Consider the following 27,944-nt stretch of genomic DNA (forward strand, 5'->3'; position numbering starts at 1 on the left):
AAACACACGTTTATGCTAATTATTTACTTGAAGGCAGCACATTGAAGAGTTTTCACAGATATTCATTGATGTATTTTATTCGAGTCTGCTTTGTCAAGTTTTCATTTGCAAAACTTGCAATAAAAACAAGCTGTTTAAAGATGACTAGACGGAAGTACATGTTTACTCTGTTTCAAGTTCTAAACAGGTGGCTCTTCTGTTCAGGCCATGGTGCTGATCAAGGCATGGAAACCTGATCGAAGTCCGTCGGGACCCGTCGGAACCCGACGGGCTCGGTCGGACTCGAACAAATATTTAGAAATTATGCTCAGGCTTGGACATACTGTATGCTCACGATAAGACTTTGTGTAAAATTAATGTGTAAATTTAAAAGCAGTCAGTCACTCTAAACCAGTTTCGCTTCATACGCGTCATAGCTGTGCGCGGGATTTGATGTAGCGACAAAGCGTGGTCAGTGCAGTTGAGTGTGCAATGGAAGCAGCAGTGAGTGCAACTTCAGGGCTGCTGGCAGGACAATTGAGCAGAGGAGGACAGCCTTGAAGCCATCCACCGTTGATGCAATCCTTTTTCTCCACAAGCATATGGATTAGCATAATCTTTGGATGGACTCATGTAAATGTAAATAATTCCCTGTTTGAATGAGTGTTTTTGTTAATCCCCCTAAACCATTTATGTTTGGCCAATAGGCTATTGTTACCGTGCTGGGAGCAGAAGTTAATTTAATTTACAGACCTAGGCCCATATAATATCTTGGTTAGGTTTGTAGGCTATGTGATGGCTTTATGGCAATATTGTGGCTATGTTATTTTGGTGCACACGCGAGTGTGTGTTTATGACGTGTGCAGACAGCGGGATTTTCATTTCAATTATTTGTTGAATTTCATTCAATGGCCTAGTGTTTATTAGGTCAACAGAACCCTTTGTCTGAATGTTGTGGATTTGTTCTGCTGTTCCGTTATTTTTGGTTTGCTTAGGTTAAGTGAGTAGGCTACATGAGCCTGGCAGACTTACTCCAAGCGTGCGCTTAAAGTGCTCACCGGTGTTGATGACTCAAAATGCCCTTTTCAGTTTGTTGATAAAACCACACAAACTTTCCACACAAAATACATGGGTCTTTAGTAGGCTAATGAAAATAGTGTGATTTAAATGGCTTCGGGCGGGCTCGGGCACAAATATCTCAATTCCTTTTGGACTCGGGTCGGTTTCGAGCATCGCTCTGTCGGATGCGGGCCGGTCTCGGACAGAAAAAAATTGGCCCGATCCACACTCTAGTGCTGATCAAAAAAGTGTCACTACCCGCCCCTCAAAAAAAAAAAAAAAGACCACGCCACACAACCAATTCAAACCTGGTGTGTCTGATTGGTAGCCATGAGCTAATGGTTGCACATTAAAGTGTAGTTGTCAGCATCGTCACCTTTGTAAGCAAGGAATTTTATATGGACCTTTCCAAAAGGTAATTGTATACAGAGTATGCACATGATGTCTCCGTGGGCAGAAGTCACTGCGGTTACACCCACCGAGTCAACAGAGACTGAGTGGCTCAGCTCAAATGCCTCAAAAACTCAAAGTAAAAATGGAGGGAAAAAATAATAAAAATTGTGCGATTGACGTTACAAACAGATTCAGAAAGAAATTGGAGCTATCTAATTGCCAAAAGCTAAAGAAAAGAGAAGTAAATGGCTCACTGCAACTCGCAGACAACTTGAATCCAGGCACCAAAACTTGGATCTATGGCTGCCATTTTGTACCAGGTACCCTACGGATAGGCATTTCAAGCAAAAATATATACATGTTATTTACCAGCTGGGACACCCGTATCGTGAAATACCATGACCGAGGCCCTCTGGGCCGAGGTCATGGTATTTCACCATACGGCCCGACCTTAAGCTGGTAAATAATATTTATTTTTTCTTTACCAAATTCTAACAGAAAACGAGAGCGCCCGAAAGGGAAAACCGAGCCGAGCCGCCATTTTGAATCCTCATTCACGGCTGCAATGCAAATTGCTTCCTCCTTGGTATACAAGTGCACTTCCATAGCAGGGAAAAAAAAACAAACTACATTTTGCCGCCTATGTAGTCCCCTATTTATACAAAATAGGAGTCATTCAGGATTCAGCCATGTTTTTGCTCGGTGTTAGCAAGTTAGAGGTTTTTAGCTTTCTCCTGAAATGTTTTCTTTTATTTCTTCTTCCTCAGGGTAGTCAAACTCGCTTTCGCTGTGAACACTGTCGTTATCGCTATCCATGCTGTAAAATTAATGCTATTCTCCTGAGAAATGCTGGCCAAAAATTTATAAAGACTTTTGATAATCTTTTAAATAAAATCTTATATAAAAAAAAAAAGTTTTTGTTGTTGTGAACGAGCGAGTTGCCAGAGGTCCGTACCAGAGGAGACAGACCTGCTCGCCAGCCAATCAGAGCACAGGATTTGGACCGCGAAAAAATATTCAATATTCACTGGGAACTATTTGACCATTACAGAGTGATAATATATTTAAAGACATGATAAACCACAAACTATTCTTTTTTTTTTTTTTTTAAATGATTGGTCATGGTGAGGTTCCCACCGAATAATTCCTAGGAGCTACACTGGATTTTTGGGTAAAAATCAGATGCAAATAAAACCAATACTCTACAAGATAGGACCTGCTGAAACTTTTCTCCAACAGTTTTGACTCTTGCAGTAGTTTTTTCACAACCGTTAGGTGGGTCTAGATCGGCTATTGCCTCACGTTCCAACCTTAGACATGAACACAGTGGGGGGAAATAGCCTTTATTAATAAACCCAACAATCTAAAATATTTCGAAAATGTAAAGACTAATAGATGATGAGATAACACCAAAAAATCTTGGGTTAGCAGTACAAAGCTTTCACAAACTGGGAACGAATCACTTTCATCTTCTCGCAAAATGATGTTTACTTCTATGAAGCTGGTCACAAATTGCTCCTTTAAATGCGAATTAGAAACATACCAAGTAACAGTACACAAGCAGCATCCAGTAACTTGGATGCGTTCTGGCTTTGCTTTGTGTATTTCAGAAAACCGATTCCTGGCCATGTCAGTCAGTACGTTTACATGCACATCCAAATCGAGCTACTGTCAGTAATCGAGCAAAGGGTCCCAGCAGGGGTGCCAGAGAAATCCAATCCTACATGCACAGTGTTTAAATCGAGCTATTGTTATGAGGTGCATTGTGCACCTGAGCCACAGGTGGCGCTATACGCCCCATCGTGTTGGTACACTTCCGGTTGTCGTCATGAAGAGCTATTCAAGAGTATAAACAAAGTGACTACAGGCGGAAATTAGCATGTACTGCTATAACCTGGTAGAGACATCTGTCCTTATCACAAGGATATTTAATTTGTACACTGTCCCTTTTAAAAATAAAATAAACTCTAAGAAGAGTGTAGTTTGTATCAGGGTGTCTACAGGTTTGTCCAAGTTAAATTTAAGACTTTTTAAGACCATGTTCCAAAAAAAATTAAGACCAAATCTAAAGTCACGCAAAAACGTACTCTTTTGAAAAAAAAAAACCTATATCAAGTCAAGTTTATTTGTATAGCGCTTTTAACAATAAACATTGTCGCAAAGCAGCTTTACAGAATTTGAACGACTTAAAACATGAGCTAATTTTATCCCCAATCTATCCCCAATGAGCAAGCCTGTGGCAACGGTGGCAAGGAAAAACTCCCTCAGACGACATGAGGAAGAAACCTCGAAAGGAACCAGACTCAAAAGGGAACCCATCCTCATTTGGGCAACAACAGACAGCATGACTATAATATTAACAGTTTTAACATGAAGTCAGTTTCGTTGATGTTATAAACTCTTCATTGATGGAAACTTGAGTGCAAAACTGTTCATGATACCTGCAGTCCTAAAGTTAGCAAGTCAACTGTAGTCCTCAGCCATAAAAGCGTTACTGTAAGTGTCCAGAGCGTCCTCCAGGTATAACCCTCAACTGTCCTCATGGGGCCGTCCTCCACAGGAGCGATGCAATAAAACTCCGACCAGACACAGGGCACTATATAATTTAATGTAACTTATTGTTCTTGTAAATATTCACCAGAAAACACTATTCTAGTAGAAGTACTTCATTTCTTTTCCTTGACAGGCATTCACACACTCAGAACACAATATAAGGATAAACTTGTAACTATGTGACAATCAGAATGCAGTCACAATGTTTGAATCCAAGGCCATCCTTAAAAAAAAAAAATCCGTTTCCTGTCCACCGGGTGAGCAAAAAAATTCAGTTGGGAGGGAGGGATTTTTGTTTTTATATATATATATGGATAAGAAATCGCAATGCTGTGTTTGCTTTCTTTCAGTACTTTTTTTTTATTACAAAAGCAGACATTTAATAAAATGACAGTTTAATCAACTGAAACTTGTACAAAAACTTTAAGTTAGCATTTTAAATGCTGACTGCAATATTTGCAAAACTTTTACAAAGGTACTTAAATAAATGTGAGACACACGGACTTTTTGCCCGACAGGTATTCATTAACAAATCTTCATTAACTAAAGTTCAATATTGCGAGATCAAAACATTGGTACAGCCAAACCAAAGCTTGCTGGTCCACAACCCATCTATTATAGGGGAGAGCGGGGTAAGATGAGCCACTTTACATTTTTCATCATAACTACATGTTAAAGCCATTTTTGCTTCCAGTCTACACACCATACCAAATTTCAAAGTGTACTGTTACTATATGAGCAAAAAATAATTGATAAGCTCTTATGGTTAGAGTGATATTACCTCTTGGAAAAAAAAAAATGTCAAGTGGCTCAACTTACCCCATGCATGGGGTAAGATGAGCCACTGTGTGGGGTAAATTGAGCCAACACAAAACATGTTAGGTTAACAAAGTAAACAACTTTTATTATTAGAAATGCAATCAATGAATCAAGTCAAGTCAATCAAGTGGGGGATAGGGCCGTTGCATAGAGAAGGGGAGATGGAGAGAGGTGATAGAATGAGATGGGATAGGGAGGGATAGATAGATGGATAGAGAGATATGCGTAGATCATGCACATCATGTGCATCATGCACACCTGTAATAACAGAGGGCATTATTTTATTTATTAAAAACCTTTTAAACATTATTTATATTAACATGTTATTTATTTGTTTGTTTATTTTTTGTTGTTGTTGTTGTCATATATGACCAGTAAATGTGAAAACTTAAGTGTCATCCATATTGGGTAAGCTCAGCCACCAATGGGGTAAGTTGAACCAGTGGCTCAACTTGCCCCACATCTAATGGCTCATCTTACCCCGTGGCCACCATTTTGTAGAAAAATGCTAATAAAGGGGATTAGGCTAATCAAAATTATTTTTATTAGCATTCATATCATAGCTTAGAAAGCCACTAACTTAACCCTAATGTGTCTAAATATTATTCTACTTTTGTCTTCTCTAAATCATCTTCACTGTGGACAAACATGGAATTGACTTAGAAAGCACAAAAACACATTTTTATAAATATCTCCCTCACCTAGTTTGACATGTGGTGCTCCTCTCCACAAGTGTAAGTAAATGGTCCCGCCCCCCATTGAATGTGGTCACATGGTCACATTTGTTTACTGTTTCTTAGAAACAGGGGGTGGCTCATCTTACCCCGCTCTCCCCTACTAGATAAACTAAACTAAGTAGACCCTAGGTCTTCTGACAGTTACCGATGGGGGGATTTTAAGCACATTAAACCAGTGTGCCCAAGATACCCCAAAGCCCCGGACGTGCACCCGAGACAACCGCTCTACCCACCTTCACCGCCGACGCCCAAAAATAAACTAAAATAAAAAAAAATGGTGCGCACGAGGACACACCCTATACCTAACGGGGAAGGAACCAGGCAAAGCTACGTAAGGTCAGCAGCTGGTACCAATTGAGACTACTTAAGTGACCACTTACGAACACCAGAAAACAATTTGGACCAGGGAGAGCGTATCAATAGAGAAACGACGGCTGCACAATAATCTCCAATTAACAATTCTGAGCGCAATTAACACTTAACTTCTACAAAAAGTCAAGTATGCACCAAAGTCAATTACAAAAATGCAAATGCACGTACAAACGCACAGCGCACGCCCCCCACAAAAAGAGAAGCGCAGCGGGTCAAAACAGACGCCGCAAAAAGCCAACGCGCAACCTCAAAAAGATGATACTCACGCGGCAAAGCCTAATCGGAGAAGCGAGAGGAGAAAAAAAAAAACTACCCAACAAGGGAAAAAGGACGAGCCCCCATATTGTAAAGGCCTAGGGGAGCCAATACAATAAATAAGAAGGGAGGCGAGCGAGATACGTGCAATGCCAAAAGCGAATTTATTTTTCTTAAGTCTCAAAAGTCTCTCAATTGTAGGCAACCAAAATAAAGAAAGATGGGAGATAAGTCGACAGTCAGTAGTGTACACATGCTGGATGCGAAAGAAAAGTCCGTCCTAATACCTGCGAGGCAGCTCCTAATAAAGGGCCAAGCTCCGCCTCTGGACAGGCGACCGCAGCCGCCGCTCATAAACACTCCACCTGCGCCTAGTCTAGGGAGTAAAAGGAAAAAGCAGCTAATAAACAGAAAAAACCCTAGTGGCCGTCACACTCCTTCTTACATTGGTGCCACCACAATTTCTACCACTTCATAACTTTTATCCCCCTTTCCTTCACAATCCACCTGGAATAACATCCATCTCTCTCCATCGCTTTCCTTTCTACTATTCCTTCCCCATACACTGATTTCCCATGTTACTTTCCAGAAAACTGGCAAAGACCAGACAAAACAAGTTCTTCAAATCACAACAGGGAGTCAATAACTATGGTGTTATTTTTGCCTCATTAATATTTGTAAATGCACAGAAAGTGATCTACAAATAGTCAGGGGTTTGTACATGTGTTTTGATATCCACAAATGTAAATTTAATATTTGTAACTTGTATTTTGGTCTTTGCAAATAAATGTGTACTTGTAAATATACTGTTTTTCATTTGCAGATCAAAAATACATTTGTAAAACTGATAATTCTGTTTGTGAAATGTGAGTCGCATTTGTGGATCAGCAATGACACGCATTCACCGCTTTTTTCCTCTGTGGCGTATTTTTGAGACACTCTGCAAAATCCACAAATGCAGACAAGATCCACAAATAGCCTCACATGCACATTCACGTCCACTAGATGGCAGTGTGGTAAGACAACGATCTGACAAGTGCTAAGACAAAGGAAAACGTTGAAATTGCTGAAATTGAAGAGTGCTGAAATGGAAACGTCTGATGGATGGGTATGTTACATTGATGAATTGTCAATAAGGTGTTGTTACTATGTGTTGTTACGAAATTATGTTAGCATACCTCATAGTCTCTTGCTAATGTAACGTCAGGTAATGTAAAATATCCAAACTCAAGTTTTACAAGCTTACTTTAGTGGATAGCCAAACTCCTGTACAGCCTGACTGAAGAAGGCAAGGTTGGTGTTGGACCGGTTGTTGTCTGCCGCTTTCAAGTACATTATCTAAAATGTTACATGTACTCAATTATTTAATTGACTTTAACCTACTGGTTAGTGTTAAATCCCTACTAGTGGACCATGGCTGTAGTGCCCCCTCCCTGCTCTCCGGGCTCTGCCATAGAATGCAGCCCATTGCTCCAAGTGTGTACTTTACTTCACTGTGTGCTGTGTATATTTCACTAATTCACAATTGTTAAATGCAGACACCAAATTATAATTTAACTAATTATAAATTAACTAAATTATAATTATAATTTATAATTTAATTTATATCTATCTATCTATCTATCTATCTATCTATCTATCTATTTAATTTATAATATATATCTATATATATAAAATTTATAATATATATATATATATATATATATATATATATATATATATATAAAATTTATAATATATATATAAAATTTATAATATATATATATATATATATATATATATATATATATATATATATAATTATCAATATATAATTATCAATATATAATTATAATTATAATTTATAATTATAATTTAAATTATAACACCAAGTTATAGCGAAATGTCTGTAAAATATGTCAGGGGTGTTGGTCTACTAAATTTTGCAAGCCACTGTAGCCTAAATCTATAATTTTAGCCTAAAACTAGCTTTAAACTACACAGACAAACAGTAAAAAAGCAAATGTTGGATATTTTATGCCAATGTAGCATTAAGCTGACGAGACTATTGTTAAGGGTAAACTTTAGCCTACCTTACATTACCTGACGTTACATTAGCAAGAGACTATGAGGTATGCTAACATAATTTCGTAACAACACCTTATTGACAATTCATCAATGTAACATACCCATCCATCAGACGTTTCCATTTCAGCACTCTTCACACACACATCACATTATCTCTAGCCGCTTTATCCTTCTACAGGGTCGCAGGCAAGCTGGAGCCTATCCCAGCTGACTACGGGCGAAAGGCGGGGTACACCCTGGACAAGTCGACAGGTCATCACAGGGCTGACACATAGACACAGACAACCATTCACACTCACATTCACACCTACGGTCAATTTAGAGTCACCAGTTAACCTAACCTGCATGTCTTTGGACTGTGGGGGAAACCGGAGCACCCGGAGGAAACCCACGCGGACAACATGCAAACTCCACACAGAAAGGCCCTCGCCGGCCCCGGGGCTCGAACCCAGGACCTTCTTGCTGTGAGGCGACAGCGCTAACCACTACACCACCGTGCCGCCCCAGCACTTCAATTTCAGCAATTTCAACGTTTTCCTTTGTCTTAGCACTTGTCAGATCGTTGTCTTACCACACTGCCATCTAGTGGACGTGAATGTGCATGTGAGGCTATTTGTGGATCTTGTCTGCATTTGTGGATTTTGCAGAGTGTCTCAAAAATACGCCACAGAGGAAAAAAGCGGTGAATGCGTGTCATTGCTGATCCACAAATGCGACTCACATTTCACAAACAGAATTATCAGTTTTACAAATGTATTTTTGATCTGCAAATGAAAAACAGTATATTTACAAGTACACATTTATTTGCAAAGACCAAAATACAAGTTACAAATATTAAATTTACATTTGTGGATATCAAAACACATGTACAAACCCCTGACTATTTGTAGATCACTTTCTGTGCATTTACAAATATTAATGAGGCAAAAATAACACCATAAAAATAACACCATACATGTAGGCCCCGCCGGACACACTCGCCTCCAAGGCGGCAAACACACGCTTCAGCACCTCACCGCACACGCGCTGAGACTCGTCAACGTTACGGCAGCACCACTCGTCATACTCCTCCGCCATCTTCGTCTAGGGGGAGCCGACAGAGAGGGGAGTCATTATTACATCTTCCTCTAGGGGGAGCCGACAGAGAGGGGAGTCATTATTACATCTTCCTCTAGGGGGAGCCGACAGAGAGGGGAGTCATTATTACATCTTCCTCTAGGGGGAGCCGACAGAGAGGGGAGTCATTATTACATCTTCCTCTAGGGGGAGCCGACAGAGAGGGGAGTCATTATTACATCTTCCTCTAGGGGGAGCCGACAGAGAGGGGAGTCATTATTACATCTTCCTCTAGGGGGAGCCGACAGAGAGGGGAGTCATTATTACATCTTCCTCTAGGGGGAGCCGACAGAGAGGGGAGTCATTATTACATCTTCCTCTAGGGGGAGCCGACAGAGAGGGGAGTCATTATTACATCTTCCTCTAGGGGGAGCCGACAGAGAGGGGAGTCATTATTACATCTTCCTCTAGGGGGAGCCGACAGAGAGGGGAGTCATTATTACATCTTCCTCTAGGGGGAGCCGACAGAGAGGGGAGTTATTATTACATCTTCGTAGGGGGAGCCGACAGAGAGGGGAGTCATTATTACATCTTCCTCTAGGGGGAGCCGACAGAGAGGGGAGTCATTATTACATCTTCCTCTAGGGGGAGCCGACAGAGAGGGGAGTCATTATTACATCTTCCTCTAGGGGGAGCCGACAGAGAGGGGAGTCATTATTACATCTTCCTCTAGGGGGAGCCGACAGAGAGGGGAGTCATTATTACATCTTCCTCTAGGGGGAGCCGACAGAGAGGGGAGTCATTATTACATCTTCCTCTAGGGGGAGCCGACAGAGAGGGGAGTCATTATTACATCTTCCTCTAGGGGGAGCCGACAGAGAGGGGAGTCATTATTACATCTTCCTCTAGGGGGAGCCGACAGAGAGGGGAGTCATTATTACATCTTCCTCTAGGGGGAGCCGACAGAGAGGGGAGTCATTATTACATCTTCCTCTAGGGGGAGCCGACAGAGAGGGGAGTTATTATTACATCTTCGTAGGGGGAGCCGACAGAGAGGGGAGTCATTATTACATCTTCCTCTAGGGCAGGGGTGTCAAACTCAAATTCACAGGGGGCCAAAATCAAAATCTGGCATGAAGTCGCGGGCCGAACTCAATATTTGTTCATAGATGGACAGAAATTGTGCATGCACGCACATAATTCTTAAAGCTATACAAATTTCACACTCATTCCCATCATAGATGGTAGGTAGTTCAAATGTGCCTGCGCATATCCTGTTGGGTATGAGTGGGAGATATCACTACTGATCCACTTGCATGTGATGTTACACTGGCCTCGGCCAATTATTCCTAATTCCTGAGGCTCTGACGCACAAAATTTTGTCTTCAAGTCATATTACTCTATATATTAATGGTGCATGTGGGCCGACTGTAATACACATTTGAAATGATCTCGTGGGCCGAATAAAATGACACCGTGGGCCAGATTTGGCCCCCGGGCCTTGAGTTTGACACCTATGGTCTAGGGGGAGCCGACAGAGATAATCTTACTCCTGAGTTTATTATTACATCTTCCTCTAGGGGTGGAAAGACATAAAGAGATAATCTTACTCCTGTGGTTTATATTCTAGAGGTCGATTGAGAGGGTGTCATTTCTGCAAGTTCCTCTAGGGGGACTCATCGCACTACATCGCCACCGTCCTCTGGGTGTCGATAGAGAGGGTCAACTGAGAGGCTGACAACTTTCACTAGGGCAGTTTGCTACTCAATTTGGAACAGCTTTTTCCTCATTCAATTTCAACTCCTGAATTATGTTTCTGCAAGATATTGAATAAAAACATATATGATGTCATTGATGACATGGCACAAGGTTGGAGTAAACAACCAGAGGGAAGACGCGAGAGGAAGCCTGTGTGTGTGTGTGTGTGTGTGTGACAGACGCAAGTGTGCCCATGTTAAAGCGTGCGTACCATGAGCTGATCCTGGTACACATTTTGGTTGTCGTTGAAGGAGGCCTTGGTGAAGATGCTGATGGCCTCTGTGCTGGCATTAGAGTGGATCTTGGACAGCTCCTCCTGTGTCTCGGAGGGCAATTGCACCCGGCGCTGCATCTCTCTCTGGTAGTGGGCCAGAGCCTCTGCCACGGCCCGCCCGTTCTGGGTCAGCGCCAGCGACTCCACAGCGCTGTCCAGACACGGCACCTTGCCACTGCGGATCACCTCCACGTACGTCTCTGCCAGGCAGCCCAGCACTGCAACACACACAAACACACACACACACACACACACACACAGAGCAGTGGAACACTCAGTGCTATAGTAAAATGATGACAAGGACTACTGTTGCCATATTATTATTATTGTTATAACAATACACTTAGCTGATACTTTAATCCAAAGTGACTTACAGTTACGGCAGGGTATTGGATACATCCTGGAGCAAAGTGGGGTTAGGTGCTTTGCTCAAGGGCACTTCAGACATTACCTAGTGGTTAGGGTGGGATTTGAACCATGCAACTCTCTGATCTAAAGACCAACTCCCGAACCACTGGGACACATTTGCCCCATGCCATGTCTAACTCAGGAGGGCACTAGTGATGTGGCAACTGACCAATAGTGATCAAGCAATGTGGCAACTGACCAATAGTGATCAAGCAATACCCACTCCTGCCACTGGACTGACCTGCCATTGGACCGATCCCAAACTACACATTTCATGTCCTTGCTTGGGTTGTCAGGGTAGTTGCTGTGGCAACTTATGACCCCGCCCATGAGAACCCAGCTAAAGTCAACACATCTAATTATGAAATAAAGAGCGTCAAAATAGTCGTATCAATAGACATGTCAATACCCAAATGTCCACAAGTGTTTGATTCGTGCGCAGCCGTCAGCCTGTGACACAACCACTTTTTTCAGTTGTTTGGCAGTGTTGGATGTCAGTTCGCAGCAGCGCGCAGTGATAGGAAGGGAGAGAAAATAGCACCAAACAATTACTAGGTCCGATTTTTTCAACCACAACGGTTTTGTGACGCAAATATATGACTCTTTTGGACACCTACTGCTTTGAGAAGAAAAACGTTTTATTTCCGTGACCCCAGCAATCTTGCCGGACTACTTTCGTCTTGACCAAAACTGGACAGGAACTCGGCTCACAGGACACTGTCGGGGGTAAGTCAGTGTGGATGCACGACACTGCTGACGGGAATACCATACAGATTCATGTCAAAAATCCCAAACTATCCCTTTAAGTCTCACTGCATTGTGTAGTGTACAATGACAAAAAGCCTTTCTAATCTTATTCTATTCTACATGTATAAGTGATGGTGTATGAGAGATGTATTAGTTATGGTGTAATAGTGGTGGCACAACACATTTTTGTAATTGGCAATACCCACTCCTGCCAGTGACTCCCAGACCGCCCCTCATGGTTTTGGGCTGGGCCTCGTCGAAGATATAGTTGCAGAATTTATTCGCCTCGTCAACAAAGCTCTCGTCCAGGTCTTCATCCGTCAGCTCCTCCATCCTCTTCAGGTTTTTGGCATTTGCTGGCCGCTCCAACACGAAGCAGTGCCGCACCGCGAAGAAATCCCTCAGGCCCTGCCGCACCTGGTTGTGCCGCCCTTGCTGTCCTGATCAACACAAATGAAAAAAAAATCTAATCTATAATAGACACTGTAGCCTATATGGAATGCTGTGTGTGTGGCTGATGGAATACGATATGTGCCTGTGTGTGTGTGTGTGTGTGTGTGAGAGACCTGGTTTGATCTTGAGTGCGTTCTCCAGATACTCGTCAGCAGTGATGGATTGGCCGTTCTTCAGCTTCAGCTCCAGAACGAAGTCTCTGACGGTCCAGATGAAGGAGGGGAAGACATGCATCAGCTCCGTGCTCTGGCTGTACTCGACGCTCTTCACCTGGATGTGCTCTGTCAGCTCCGTCACGTAACTGAGGGGGGCGCTGTTGAGGAACATAATTCGCTAACAAAAAACTACACCACAGAGGAAGCTACACCACTTCTCCACACCACACTCACAGCTACACCACATTCACAGCTAACGCTAGCTTACACTGCACCACTCTAACAGCTAGCTAACACTACACCACTGATGATAGGTAATGCCACAGCTAACGCTACACCACTACACCACACTCACAGCTAACATGGAGTTTGGCGAAACACAGCCAGATGACGTATGTCAGGTTATTTCTGAGAGTCCATTCCTCATGTTTTCCCATTCATTTTGAGAGGGTCTGGTCAGCCTTCTATGGATATCAGTCAACAAAACACTCTCCACCATCTTGGATTGTGGAATCCCACTTGGAGCGGTCAGCCTGCATTGTAGGGTTAGGTGCCTTGCTCAAGGGCACTTCAGCCATTACCTACTGGTTAGGTTGGGATTTGAACCTGCAACCCTCTGGACTACAGACGCTCTAACAACTATGTCACCACTTCCATCCAGTGGTGAAAGTAGTTTTCATCTCTTATTAGTACGCCCCATACCCCCTAGCCTGGCTATCGCGACTTCTCTATCCTCATACGCCCCATACCCCCTAGCCTGGCTATCACGACTTCTCAATCCTCTGCGAGTATTGGTCTGGCCAAGCAATAAGAAAAATTCGTTTGTCTTTCAGATGCCTTGGTCAAACTTGAACCAATCACACCACTCTGTCCTCTGACTTATGTCTCATTGCCTCAACCGAGTCGATGGAAATGCGGCATTTTGATTGGTACATGTACATGCAAAGGAATAGATCCAAGGAATTTAGCTGTAAGCAACTGGACTTCTTTGAGTTTAAGGCGATTTGTGAAACGGAGCCTGGCCAAGATCACTGGACAAAAGGACACCTGATGAACTCGGGAGTAAACCCTCAGTGAACTCAGTGGTTAGAGGCACTGTACCTCTGCCACTGCGAAGCAAAGGAGGTTTAAGCCAAGTGGAAAACTACTGCGAACTGTACTCTTTGCACAGAAGCGGACATGGACTAATATGGACTGTGCGTGGGCTACTAGAGAAAGGATGGGGTCTAACCACAGTGGGGATCCACCGCCGTCTCAGTATAAATAGGGACCCTCGCGCTCTAGCAAGGGTTTGCCGCATTGCCTAGCAGCAGAGTCTTGACGTCTGTCGTGGTTTTGTTTCGAAACCCTTTTTTTTTTTACTTCTTTAAATCTTTTTTTTTTAAAGCAATCATGTACTAGCTGATAGAAGGAGGCCTGTCTCCTGTTAGAGCTTGCAAGCTTGTCAGAGACTAAGGCTACGTCCACACGGCAACACAACGAGACTTTTTTTTTAGCGGGTAAAAAAAATATCGCGTCCACACGGCAATGCAATGCTTGCTGAAAACGATGCAATACACATGCCACTCCTCTACTTGCGCTGTCAGTCAGTCCCAGTGGAGACACCAGAACAATAGAAGACCATTTACACCTGCTGTGTTCTCCGCAACTGCTGTGAAGATACAAGTGATTGCCGCGAGATTGCCGCTTTGTTCTAGCCATGTGGTTGTGGCGTCATTGTAAACAAATCCGTTTAGATCCAGAACGCCGTTGCCGTGTGGACACGAGGCCAAAACGATAAAAAAACTTTATCGGATTCACCCACAAGGGAATTTCTCTCACAAGTCTTAGGGTTGTATTTACTTTTAACTTTTTCTTCTAATACAATAAAAGGCTGAATAGACCTTTTTTGAGTCCAAGACTTTTCCTCTTCACAACGGACACAGAGCACAGAGAAGGTGAGACACCTTTATTTGCTCATTATGAACTCACCCTGGTATAGGAAGGGTTTACGCCCGATTTTGTAGAGCTTATGATGCCAATTTAACAGTTCACTTTTGACTGCAGTAGCTGTACCTGTTGGGAACTCTACGGTTATCCTGTTAGGTTAGATTTGGCGGTAAAACCAACCCAGGGACACCTGGAATTGGGAAGGCATTATTATTGTGTACCGCTCGTGCTCACACTACAAAGGATAAACATGACCTGGACGAATGAAAATCTTCACAACAAAGGAATTGAAACCATGTTTCTCACTGTCCTATACGTAGACATGGAAAAACACTTAAGTGCAAAACAAATAATAGGCTATATTCTAACCTAAGTGCACAGGCACAACAACTAACATCATATGTAGAATAGCCACTACAGTAACCACAAAAAAGCTAAACACTAGCTAACAGTACCCTACCTCACAGCTAACCACCATTCTGCAGCGTGTGTGTGTGTAAGGATACTGTAGTTTCTCCAGGGCGTCATTGTTAATGGTGCCCATACTGTTGTAGACCAGAGTGCTGCTGAGCAGAACAGCCAGACAGAAAATCCATGTGTCATGCCTCTCATCACCCTGAAAACATACACACACACACGCCTGATGAAGATTCATGGAGTGAGTGTGGGCTGTGTGTTGAACTTATCAAAACTGCAGCTGCTCTTTCTTGGTTATGACTGTTGAATGCTGTAGTGATGACAGTTGTTTGTTTGTTTTGTTTGCTTGCTTTCTTTGTATAAAACTTTTTATGAAAAAGTTGAAAAAAATCAAGACATTGGACTTAAAAAAAAAGAAAAGCAAAAAAACATTGCATGTTTTTGTGTGTACTTTCTGTGTACTGTGTGAAATGTACTTTCTTGGAGCATAAGTACAATGTCCAGACCTACCTCTTTCCATATACACGCGCGCACGCACACACACACACACACACACACCTTATCCACGTCTCCCAATCCTTCAGTGTCCAGCAACACCAGTGTGTGTCCTGTGTGAGGAAATAAGAATATGAGGTGTGGCAGCGGGGGCGTGGTCTAGCATCGGTCTGTGACAGGAGGGCGGAGTCGGGGAAGTTAAGTGGCAGAATCATTTCACCTGTTAATTGATGTTTGTGTGTCTTCCCAGTGACCGCGCCCTTCTTAAGGAGAGAGAGTGAGAGCAGAGGGACTCTCTCCATAACCAGACAGCTAATGTGTGTGCGTGTGTCTGTGTGTGTGTATTTACAGCTGAAAAGCTGAATAAAGAGAGTTTTGTATGCTCAGTTCTGTCCTGCCGTCCTTCTGTGCTCCACCCATTTACACGAACTGCCACAGTGGTGCCGAAACCCGGGAATGAGCACAGAAGACAACAGCCCCATGGAGTCCTCCACCTTCGCCGACCTGATCCACGCCTTCGCCATGGCCCAACAGAGCCAGCACCAGGGGCTGCTCGCCCTCTGAAAGGAGCAAGAACAACGGTTCGAGGCCCTGGTGCTGGCGCAACAGGAAGATCGTCGGGCGTTCCGGCACCTCCTTGCGTCGGCGGGGTCCACCAACTCCACCGCCACGGGCCCTTCCCCCCTCACCCTCACGAAGATGGGCCCGCAGGACGACCCCGAGGCATTCTTCACGCTCTTTGAGCAGGTAGCAGAGACCTCGGGGTGGCCGGTGGAACAGCGCGCGGCCCGCCTCCTCCCCCTGCTAACAGGAGAGGCGCAGCTGGCCGCGCTACAGCTCCCCGCCGACCGCCGGCTGGCCTACGCGGACCTTCGCCGGGCCGTCCTCCAGCGGGTGGGATGCACCCCAGAGCAACATCATCAGCGTTTCCGCGCTCTGCGCTTGGAGGAAGTCGGCCGGCCGTTCGCATTTGGCCAGCAACTCCGGGACGCCTGCTGGCAGTGGTTGAGGGCCGACAGCTGCGACGCCGAGGGACTCATCGACCAGGTGGTACTGGAACAGTTCGTCGCGTGTCTACCAGCGGGAACCGCAGAGTGGGTCCAGTGCCACCGCCCGGCGTCGCTGGATCAGGCAATCGAGCTGGCGGAGGATCATCTGGCGGCTGTCCCGACGGCAGGACAGCAGACGACCTCTTCTCTTCTCTCCTCTCTCTCTCTCTCTCTCTCTCTTCCTCCTGTGTCTTCTCCTCGCCCCATTCCCCCACCGCGGAGACGGGGGCCGGCGCCACCTCAGCCGGCCCGCCGCACCCGCGGTGCCCTTCCGTGTCTCCCTTCTGTGTCTGTCTCTCCCCCCCCTCAGGTGAGTGAGCCCCAGAGCACTAGTGCAGAGAGGAACCCTGGGCCGGTTTGCTGGCGCTGCGGGGAACCGGGCCACCTCCAACAGCAGTGCTCGATAATGGAGGTGGGCGCGGTGGTTCGGATCCCCAACGCGCCAGGAGCCGCCCTCGATCGGGCCGGAGCGTATCGCATACCGGTGAGTATCCAAGGGGATACATATCAGGCGTTGGTGGATTCTGGCTGTAATCAGACCTCAATCCACCAAAACCTGGTGCAAGACGAGGCATTGGGGGGAGCACAATTGGTGAAGGTGTTATGTGTGCACGGGGATGTTCACAACTACCCTTTGGTGTCGGTCCACATTATTTTCAGAGGGGAAAAATTTATAGTGAAGGCGGCGGTTAATCCTCGCCTTACCCACTCTTTAATTTTGGGGACTGATTGGCCGGGATTTCGGGGTTTAATGACGCACTTGGTCAAGAGTGGGTCCTGCCATTTGACAGGGGGAGGTCCCAGTGTCGCTTTGGCGGGAGCAGCTGTCACAGAGCCGTCTACGTCATCTCCGCGCCAGAGTGAGGAGCCGCCGGCTCCTCCTCTCTCTATTGGGGAATCCCTCGCGGATTTCCCGTTAGAGCAATCGCGAGACGAGACTCTGCGGCATGCTTTTGACCAAGTGAGAGTAATCGATGGTCAAACGCTCCAGCCGAATGCCACCCCGTCCTTCCCCTACTTCGCGATTATGAAGGATAGATTATACCGAGTGACGCAGGACACTCAAACTAAAGAGCGAGTCACGCAGCTGTTAATTCCGAAGAGCCGCCGGGAATTGGTATTCCAGGCGGCTCACTTTAATCCCATGGCTGGACACTTGGGGCAGGATAAAACACTAGCCCGAATAATGGCCCGATTCTATTGGCCGGGGATTCGCGGCGAGGTCCGTAGGTGGTGTACGGCATGCCGCGAATGCCAGTTAGTAAATCCAGCGGCCATTCCAAAAGCGCCTTTGCGCCCTCTACCGTTAATCGAGACCCCGTTCGAAAGAATTGGCATGGATCTCGTCGGGCCATTAGATCGGTCAACATGAGGGTACCGCTTTATATTAGTTCTGGTGGACTATGCAACGCGATACCTGGAAGCAGTGCCTCTTCGCAATATCTCAGCACGCAGTATTGCGGAGGCACTCTTCCGCGTCATCTCCCGAGTTGGAATCCCGAAAGAGATTCTGACTGATCAAGGCACCTCGTTTATGTCACGAACACTGAAGGAACTGTATGGGTTATTAGGTATTAAGCCGATCCGCACCAGCGTTTATCACCCACAAACGGACGGCTTAGTGGAACGGTTTAATCGCACCCTTAAAAACATAATTAAGAAATTTGTAAGCGAGGACGCGCGTAACTGGGATAAATGGCTCGAACCCTTGCTCTTTGCAGTGCGAGAAGTTCCCCAAGCCTCCACGGGGTTCTCCCCGTTTGAATTATTATATGGGCGTAAGCCGCGCGGCATTTTAGATGTGCTGCGAGAAAATTGGGAGGAGGGACTTTCACCAAGCAAAAATGAAATTCAATACGTTATTGACCTGCGCGCAAAACTCCACACACTCACACAACTAACCCAGGAGAATTTGCGGCAGGCCCAAGAACGGCAAACCCGCCTGTATGACAAGGGTACGTGCCTTAGAGAGTTTGCACCGGGAGAGAAAGTACTCGTACTGTTGCCCACATCGAGCTCTAAATTAGTCGCCAAGTGGCAAGGACCCTTTGAGGTCACACGGCGAGTCGGGGACGTCGACTATGAGGTGAAACGAACGGACAGGGGTGGGGCGCTACAGATTTACCACCTCAACCTACTCAAACTCTGGAACGAGGAGGTCCCCGTGGTGTTGGTGTTGGTGGTTCCAGAGAAGGCGGAGCTGGGGCCGGAGGTTCAAAAAGGAACATTAGCATCACGTCCCTCTCCGGTCCCCTGTGGAGACCACCTCTCCCCGACCCAACTCGCGGAGGTTGCCCAGTTGCAGACCGAGTTTTCGGACGTGTTCTCACTCCTGCCCGGCCGCACTAACCTCATAGAGCACCACATTGAGACGCCCCCGGGGGTGGTAGTGTGTAGCCGCCCTTACAGGTTACCTGAACACAAGAAAAAGGTGGTTCGGGAAGAACTCAAGGCCATGCTCGAAATGGGCATCGTCGAGGAGTCCCACAGTGACTGGAGCAGCCCGGTGGTCTTGGTACCCAAGGCCGACGGGTCGGTCCGGTTCTGTGTGGACTATAGAAAAGTCAACGCGGTGTCTAAATTCGATGCGTACCCAATGCCTCGTATTGATGAGTTGCTCGATCGGCTAGGCACGGCTCGTTTTTACTCGACACTGGATTTAACAAAGGGTTATTGGCAGATCCCCTTGACTCCATTATCCCGTGAAAAAACGGCCTTTTCCACACCGTTCGGCTTACACCAATTCGTCACACTTCCTTTTGGGCTTTTTGGGGCGCCTGCTACGTTTCAGCGGCTGATGGACAGGGTCCTCCGCCCCCACGCCACCTATGCGGCCGCGTACTTGGATGATATCATTATTTATAGTAATGACTGGCCGCGGCACCTACAACACCTGAGGGCCGTCCTTAGGTCGCTGAGGTGGGCGGGTCTCACGGCCAACCCGAAGAAGTGTGCGATTGGGCGGGTGGAAGTACGGTATCTGGGCTTCCACTTGGGCAACGGGCAGGTGCGTCCCCAAATTAACAAGACTGCAGCAATTGCGGCCTGCCCGAGGCCCAAGACCAAAAAGGGGGTGAGACAGTTCCTGGGGCTGGCTGGCTATTATCGTAGGTTTATACCTAATTATTCGGACGTCACCAGCCCGCTGACTGATCTGACTAAAAAGGGGGCACCAGATCCGGTCCAGTGGACGGAGCAATGCCAGCAGGCTTTTTCTAAGGTTAAGGCTGCACTGTGTGGGGGGCCACTTTTACACTCCCCTGACTTTTCTCTCCCTTTTATGTTGCAGACGGATGCGTCGGACAGAGGGCTGGGGGCCGTTTTGTCCCAGCAGGTGGAGGGGGAGGATCGCCCTGTCTTGTACATTAGCCGCAAGCTGTCGGTGCGTGAGGGGCGCTACAGTACCATCGAAAAGGAGTGCCTGGCAATCAAGTGGGCGGTCCTCACCCTCCGGTACTACCTGCTGGGACGCCCTTTCACCCTCTGTTCGGACCACGCGCCCCTCCAGTGGCTCCACCACATGAAGGATGCCAATGCGCGGATCACCCGTTGGTATCTGGCACTCCAACCCTTTAACTTCAAGGTGATCCACAGGCCGGGGGCGCAGATGGTCGTGGCGGACTTCCTCTCCCGTCAAGGGGGGGGGAGTCGGCTGCGGGCCGGACGGCTGCCCGGCCTGAGTCGGGCGGTGGGGGTATGTGGCAGCGGGGGCATGGTCTAGCATCGGTCTGTGACAGGAGGGCGGAGTCGGGGAAGTTAAGTGGCAGAATCATTTCACCTGTTAATTGATGTTTGTGTGTCTTCCCAGTGACTGCGCCCTTCTTAAGGAGAGAGAGTGAGAGCAGAGGGACTCTCTCCATAACCAGACAGCTAATGTGTGTGCATGTGTCTGTGTGTGTGTATTTACAGCTGAAAAGCTGAATAAAGAGAGTTTTGTATGCTCAGTTCTGTCCTGCCGTCCTTCTGTGCTCCACCCATTTACACGAACTGCCACATGAGGTTGTTGGGGTTCACCCAGAAAGAGACCCCGATTCCTTCGTGGGCCCCCTCGGATCAATCCGGGACGAATGAAACAGGACGATAGAAACAGACAGGGGAACCAGAGAGGTTTCACATGCCAGTTTATTCGCACAGTCACTTCGTCAAAGATGAAAGATTACAAACACCTTTTATAACAAATCATAATCTCTCCAAACGGCTATTGTGTCTGTCACGTGTGTGTGTTTGTATGTGACCTCAGAGAGGGGTGTGTGTGTGTGTGTGTGTGTGTGTGTGTGTGTGTGTGTGTATGGGAGGGTGTGAGTGAGTGACATCATTTTGATATCTGTGTCTATGTGCTAGGTCAGCAAATCACATCTTAATTCCATATGTATGTGTGTGAATGAGACCTTCAATCATAAGCAAAATAATATTTCAGCAATTCAGCAATTTCATTTACGCACGTCAAAGCGCGTGAGATGTTTTTACGAAAATGTTTTAAACAAAGACTATGTTTGGTCTAACAAAGAAGTGTTCTTCTCCACTGGACGAAGGTCAGGCTACACAGGAACAGTTTAAAATCACTGTCATAGTATATGCAATAGTCCAAAATAATAAAGGATCTTAAAAAGCTCTAAAATATACTATAAGTAATATATACTATAATATATACTATAATATATACTATAATAATATATACTATAACTATACTATAAAATATAATATAAGAGTCTTAACTCTTTGTTCAGCAATAAGGCTACCATTACATCCAACATTAAAGTGTGTGTGGGTCGATCTGACATCAAAACAGACCTTGGCGTCGTTCAGACACATCTCTGATCAAAAATACACATTTCATAAACAAAATGTTCCCAAACAATGTCCAGCCGGACCTAAGGTCGTTTCAACTAATATAATTTTGACACAGAATAATTCGCTGAATTCTTAACTAAACTTACATATGTCTACATATATCTTGATTTAACCTACATATAATAAAATTTAACCTAACAATCCCCCCCTTTGATAATAGTATCACTATTATCAAATCCTAGCATCCTCATGATCATATATGTGATTACATCGAGAATTAATCCTGAGTTAATCTTTGCCCTTCTTGACGTATATTGGTGCTCAGAGGGCGGGCATGCCCAATCAGCCCTCGTCCCACCTCACTGGAGCTTAGAGAAACTCAAAACCTCTTAATTCCCAGATACACGCTACTTCCTTCAGAGTAATTTGTTCTAAAACAGTGAGGGAAAAATGAAATTAGAAGGCATATCGACCTATAGTGAGAACAGAGTCAGAACAGAGAACAGAGAATACAGAGTTTCAGAGCATAGAGATGTGTAAGTAGAAAACAGCATCAGATGAAAGACATAACACATTCGTGTGGTGTGCGCTTGTGCAGTCCAGTTAGCGAAGTTAGTCCAGAAGATGTTGTCTCGAAGTCCAGCTCGAGCGGGTAGCCCTGCCCCGAGCAATGAAGTCCAGCTCGAGCGGGTAACCCTGCCCCAAGCAATGAAGTGGTCCAGAAGGCTCGGGCGGGTAACCCTGCCCCGAGCAATGAAGTGGTCCAGAAGGCTCGGGCGGGTAACCCTGCCCCGAGCAAAGATGAAGCAGTCACGAAACCCGTGATGAGGACTGTCATGGTTGTAGTGAGGATGATTGGTTCCAAATGGGGCGCAAGATCTCTTCCCCTCTTTGTTCACAACATCTTGAGGATTCTCAGTTGAATCTGTGTAGAGCTCAGAAATAGAGAGAGAGAGAGAAAACTGGCCAGAGGGAGACTAGATAGGGACACAAAAGGCGTTAATAGCACCAAACTTGTTATTGTAACACAACTTTGTTATGGAGCCTTCTTCAATCGAGAGGCATGGATCCACTGTGGAAAAAGATCAGTTAAAACAGCAGCAAAAGTAATGGCGACGATGTCTGCAGGCCCATTATATTGTTTTCCCAATTGTCCAAATCATTACTTTAAAAAGTCACACCAGCACCTGTCTCCCACATGAAAGGGGTGTGTGGTGGAGATAATATTGTATTATTGACCTTGGTACAAATTTTATGCAACTTATCTATAAGGGCTGCAGAATACTCATCCATATGCATTTTCAAATCAGAGGTACCCGGAGCCGGAGTGCCTTTTCTCCAGGGGACAGGGAACGGTCGCCCAAAAATGATCTCGTAGGGGAATAGCCGCCGAGACTAGGCTTCGATGTCATGCGAAGAATCAGCCAGAATGAATTATGGATTACAGAGCCAAACCTGTGTCCTGCATGACCTTAATTAATTTGTCTTTCAATGTTCGATTCGTACGTTCTACGATACCAGAGGATTGAGGAATGTGAAAACACCAGTTTAGTTTAGAGATACTTACAAAGGTTTTGTGTGACTTTTGAGGTGAAAGGGGTACCCTTGTCTGAGTCTATGGCATTTGAAACCCCATAACTATAACAATAATTATTATTATTGATTTCTTATTATTGTATTGTTATTTTATTGTTCTGCTTTTGTTTGTTTTTCTTATTTTACTGTCCAGTGTTCTTAGGTACCTTGAAAGGCACTTATAAAGAAAATAATTAATTATTATTATTATTATAACTAGGTATTATTTCTTTTGCCAGAGTACGAGTGAACTACCTTCGCGTTCTCTCGAGAACAGAGAAAAACTTCTACCCATTTAGAGAATTTGTCTACAATCAAGATGACAAAAATCAAATGAGAAAGAAAGAGCGTATGTTTCATGCAGAATATCAGGCTGATATTGATTGAACACACAGAATAACCACAGAGGTGTGATAATATTATAAATTATAAAACAAGAACCGTCTGAGGGTGTAGAACAAGAACTATCAACAAAGATCCCTAGAGGCATGGAGGGAAGAGATCAGACCTGATACTAGTAGTATGTACGATTTTTAGACAGACAATATCAATGCCATCCCAAGTATCATCCCGAGAATTAAGGAGGCGTGCGAGAGCGCGACCTACATTATCAAAAGAGGATGTGACACGAACTTCGAGATTGTTAGTAGAACAGAGAATAAATAGTCATATGTTAATCTAATTATGTATTAAATTACTGATTAATTAATTTAATGGGTCTGTCAATTTTACCATCAAACCATCAAAGCACATGCGGAGACAGCCCCCAGACACGCAGGTAAGCCTTGAGCAACAATGTCTAATGTTTTAATGTTTTGGATAAAAACGCACAATGATGCACCTCCCCCCGTTCCCCAGAGGCCGTGCCCCGGTGTCCACAGGCATAGAGGTGGAAGTGAGCAGGTAGCCCAGGGGCGGAACAAAGGGTGCTTCTGAGGGAGTGATAAGCGACCACCATAGCGTCAGTCCAGGTCAAAGGATGTTGCAGTGGAGGAGGTTTTGTGTCTAGAATGACAGCCTTGAGAAAGTTCAAAACTTCAAAAGTTCAAATACTTAAGTGTCCATGCAATATTGCAGCTTGGTTCTGGAAACCTTAAAGCCCTTATGCACCAGATGTTGGAGCAGGCGCAAGTGTCAGTGTCTTGGCAGGTTTCTGGTGACTCAGCAGACACCAGAACACACAGACCACAGAGTCCTGAGGGAGGGAGAAGGTCACAGAGCACGTTATGAATTACAGCTGAAAAAAAGAAAAACAGCAGGAGAGTCAAATGAAACCTTGAGTCCAAACGCTATCTCCTCATGTGCGTGGAAAAAAAAAGGCAGAACAGAGATCATTAATGGCAGGAACCTGTGATATTACAGAAGAAACAATCAATTCATTAATCTTACGTAAATCTTGTGTAAAGTGTCTCACCACGCCTTGCTCGAGAAGAGACTGTAGGATGACATGGATCCAGAGAGAGAGGTATTGCTTATTATAAACAAAGATGCACATGAATAGTTTCATGTCAATTTAAGTTCCAGGTTGCAGTGCAACAAAATGCGGAAAGGTTCAAGGACAATGAATACTTATACGAGCCAATGTATCATAATCATGATAATTTATGAAGTTTTTTTCTTAATGGTTAAACAAAGATAAACCCAAGTCTCCGATTTATAAACAAAAAGTTATTCAAGTAAACGTTTGTTAACTGTTTCTTGCTGAAAAAAAAAATTATGGTTAACTAAATACATTAAAAGCCTATCCATTCCATATCCTCTGTGGTTTTTAAAGGCAAAAGTATGGAGGTTTAAAACTCAGCAAACAGTTAATCAGAGCATTTCATATCAATAGTTCGAAATTAGGAGGAACATGTTTAAGCTTGGGTGGCACAGTGGTGTAGTGGTTAGCACTGTTGCCTCACAGCAAGAAGGTCCTGGGTTCGAGCCCCGGGGCCAGCGAGGGCCTTTCTGTGTGGAGTTTGCATGTTCTCCCCGTGTCCGCGTGGGTTTCCTCCGGGTGCTCCGGTTTCCCCCACAGTCCAAAGACATGCAGGTTAGGTTAACTGGTGACTCTAAATTGACCGTAGGTGTGAATGTGAGTGTGAATGGTTGTCTGTGTCTATGTGTCAGCCCTGCGATGACCTGGCGACTTGTCCAGGGTGTACCCCGCCTTTCGCCCATAGTCAGCTGGGATAGGCTCCAGCTTGCCTGCGACCCTGTAGAAGGATAAAGCGGCTAGAGATGATGAGATGAATGAGATGTTTAAGCTTAGCCTCATAAGTAGCAATAAGTTTAAAGAAAGATAAGGAGATAAAAAAAACAGGGCAAATTGAAATGACAAACAATTTCACCGAATGTAATTTGAATAAAATTGAATAGCTGATAAGCACTCTTTGTTGGATTCGATATGTGACAGACTGAAAACACATTTTTAATTCAATTAACAGTATTACTAGGAATGAGAATTGGTTGTCTTGGACATTTTGACTTTATGTATATGGAATTTACCTAATAATATAAAGAGATTACTTATTAAATTTATTATTGTGAGAAAGTGCCAAAAATAATGATTTTCTCTGCTCATTGCAGATTTCTGTGGCTGTCCTTGCCTGATGTTCTTGCATGAGTTGTTTGTTTATATTATAGCTATCTGTAACAGTCTGGGAGTCTAATCTCAATGCTGACTGAGAAAGAGACAGAGAGACTATAGAGACGGAACAATTATTCAAAAATATTATATTTATATTAAATCAAAAAATGAAGTAAAAAGCGGGTTAGCTCGCTGTTGAACTAATTTCATGCTTCCCAGACAAGACAAGTCCACATTTTGCTAATAAAAATACCACTACACCAGCGGCGGTGAGAGCGCCGAATCCTAACCACTAGACCACCACACGATCAGTTTTAAAATGTTTTAGATCAACATTAAACATTAGGTTAAACATTAAACTTTTCGGCATTTCCATTCACACGTAGGGTAAATATATTTGATGCCTTTTATTATGCCTTTAAACAGGACTCAATATTTTAAAAATGATTCCTGATAAATATCTTCAAATCTGAAAGTGATATTTGATTTGGCTGAATTAATCAAACTCTAAGCCTTAAATATATTTCTTCTGTTTTTACCATGTCTGTTTAATTTAAGTGAATGTTTTAAAAATGGTTTTTGTGTTGTATTTGCTTGTACAGTTATTTCATTATTTAAGGTCTGAACGCATAGAATTACTGCCCAAATCTGATGAGACGAGAGTTTTGCCCTAAAGAGCTGTTTTTTTTTCTTTTATCCAGTGCGCATGCCCAGCTCACAAGCATCATGGGAACTGGAGTTCTCATGTTATTTTGCCGTCACATACTTCGTATTCATCATTTATAAGATCTAGACATGAAACTGCATTAATAGCTGCACTATTAATTATTAAAATGCATTAATAGTCTTGTAGACTGCTCGCGGACCACTCGTGACTTTCCTGATAACCTTCCAGTTACAAGTTTCGGACTATCAACACACAAGGAATATAAAATAAAATGCAGATGATCTACTCACCAAACGCTGAAACTAATTGATTAAGAAGCAGATTTTTCCTCTGATGATGTTAAGGGAAGAGGATCTCTTCTCTTGGATTTCTAACAGTGATGAGATTCACAAACGATTCGGATCTTCTTCGGGACGAAACATAAATGACTCGATCGAGCGAATCGATACAGACGCATGGACTGCATTTGTTGAGTTCATGCACACGTAATGGTTTGAGGAAAGTTCATACTTTAATTTCATGCAGCATGAGAGTGTGATTATTGTTTACAATTTGAAAACAGGAATACAAATAAGGTTTCCGTAGTTTCTGAAGAATCAAGAGTGAATCAAGTAAATTGATTCACACGCATACGAGTTTGTTCTAAAGAATCGATTCAGTGAAGCTTTCGTTGAGATTAAAATGCACAATATACAGAATGTCCGTATTTTATACGGATTTGAGTCAATAAACATAGTATACGGCAATATTTATTTAGAGCTATAATCAATTCCCACAATGATAGAAGAGCACATAACATTTACACTTTGTGTTTTTTTGTCAAACATTGAAGCTTTGTATTCATTCTTAAAGTTTATTGTTATTAATATTGAATAAAAAGTACCTGGGATATATCATTGTTAATCATCATTCAAATTTTAGGTAAATCATTTTAATTTGCATCTTATAAGGATTTTATAAGGGAAATAAGGACTTTGGAAGTTGGTTATACAGGTTTGACTGACCAAAGGTTTGACATTTATGCACACCAGGAACACAGTTCTAACTGTTCATGTCCAGAGTACTGATTTGTTGTTTCATTATTTTGTGCATATCCAGTAATGCCTTATATAAATGCTAAAACAATTAAAGATACATTACACAGCTCCCAGAGATTGCAAATACCTGAATGAGGATAAATCAAAACTGAGCCAGCCAAATTGTCTAGAATCTGTGTAGAATGCTAAACCACATCCAATCCCGTGGGTTTTTTCTCGGGGTCCGGGTACCTTAATACAATAATACAATTAATATAATACAATAGGGCAGCACGGTGGTGTAGTGGTTAGCGCTGTCGCCTCACAGCAAGAAGGTCCTGGGTTCGA

General features: G+C 44.2%; 1 protein-coding gene and 1 pseudogene across 1 annotated transcript in view; both read right to left on the reverse strand.

The window, feature by feature from the left end:
* The window catches only part of LOC132898635 (kinesin-1 heavy chain-like), a 31,320-nt pseudogene extending 22,009 nt beyond the window's left edge, over positions 1–9,311 (reverse strand).
* LOC132898481 (guanylate-binding protein 1-like) overlaps positions 1–27,944 on the reverse strand; it is a 230,198-nt gene that overhangs the window by 182,472 nt on the left and 19,782 nt on the right. Inside the window, exons 3-7 of the mRNA XM_060940140.1 lie at positions 15,990–16,039; positions 15,521–15,630; positions 13,044–13,231; positions 12,684–12,917; positions 11,260–11,540 (exon numbers count right to left, since the gene is read on the reverse strand). Coding sequence (XP_060796123.1) covers positions 11,260–11,540; positions 12,684–12,917; positions 13,044–13,231; positions 15,521–15,630; positions 15,990–16,039 — 863 coding nt within the window. The remainder of the gene's footprint in view (positions 1–11,259; positions 11,541–12,683; positions 12,918–13,043; positions 13,232–15,520; positions 15,631–15,989; positions 16,040–27,944) is intronic.

Source organism: Neoarius graeffei, chromosome 14, assembly GCF_027579695.1.
Source record: "Neoarius graeffei isolate fNeoGra1 chromosome 14, fNeoGra1.pri, whole genome shotgun sequence".
Taxonomy (NCBI): domain Eukaryota; kingdom Metazoa; phylum Chordata; class Actinopteri; order Siluriformes; family Ariidae; genus Neoarius; species Neoarius graeffei.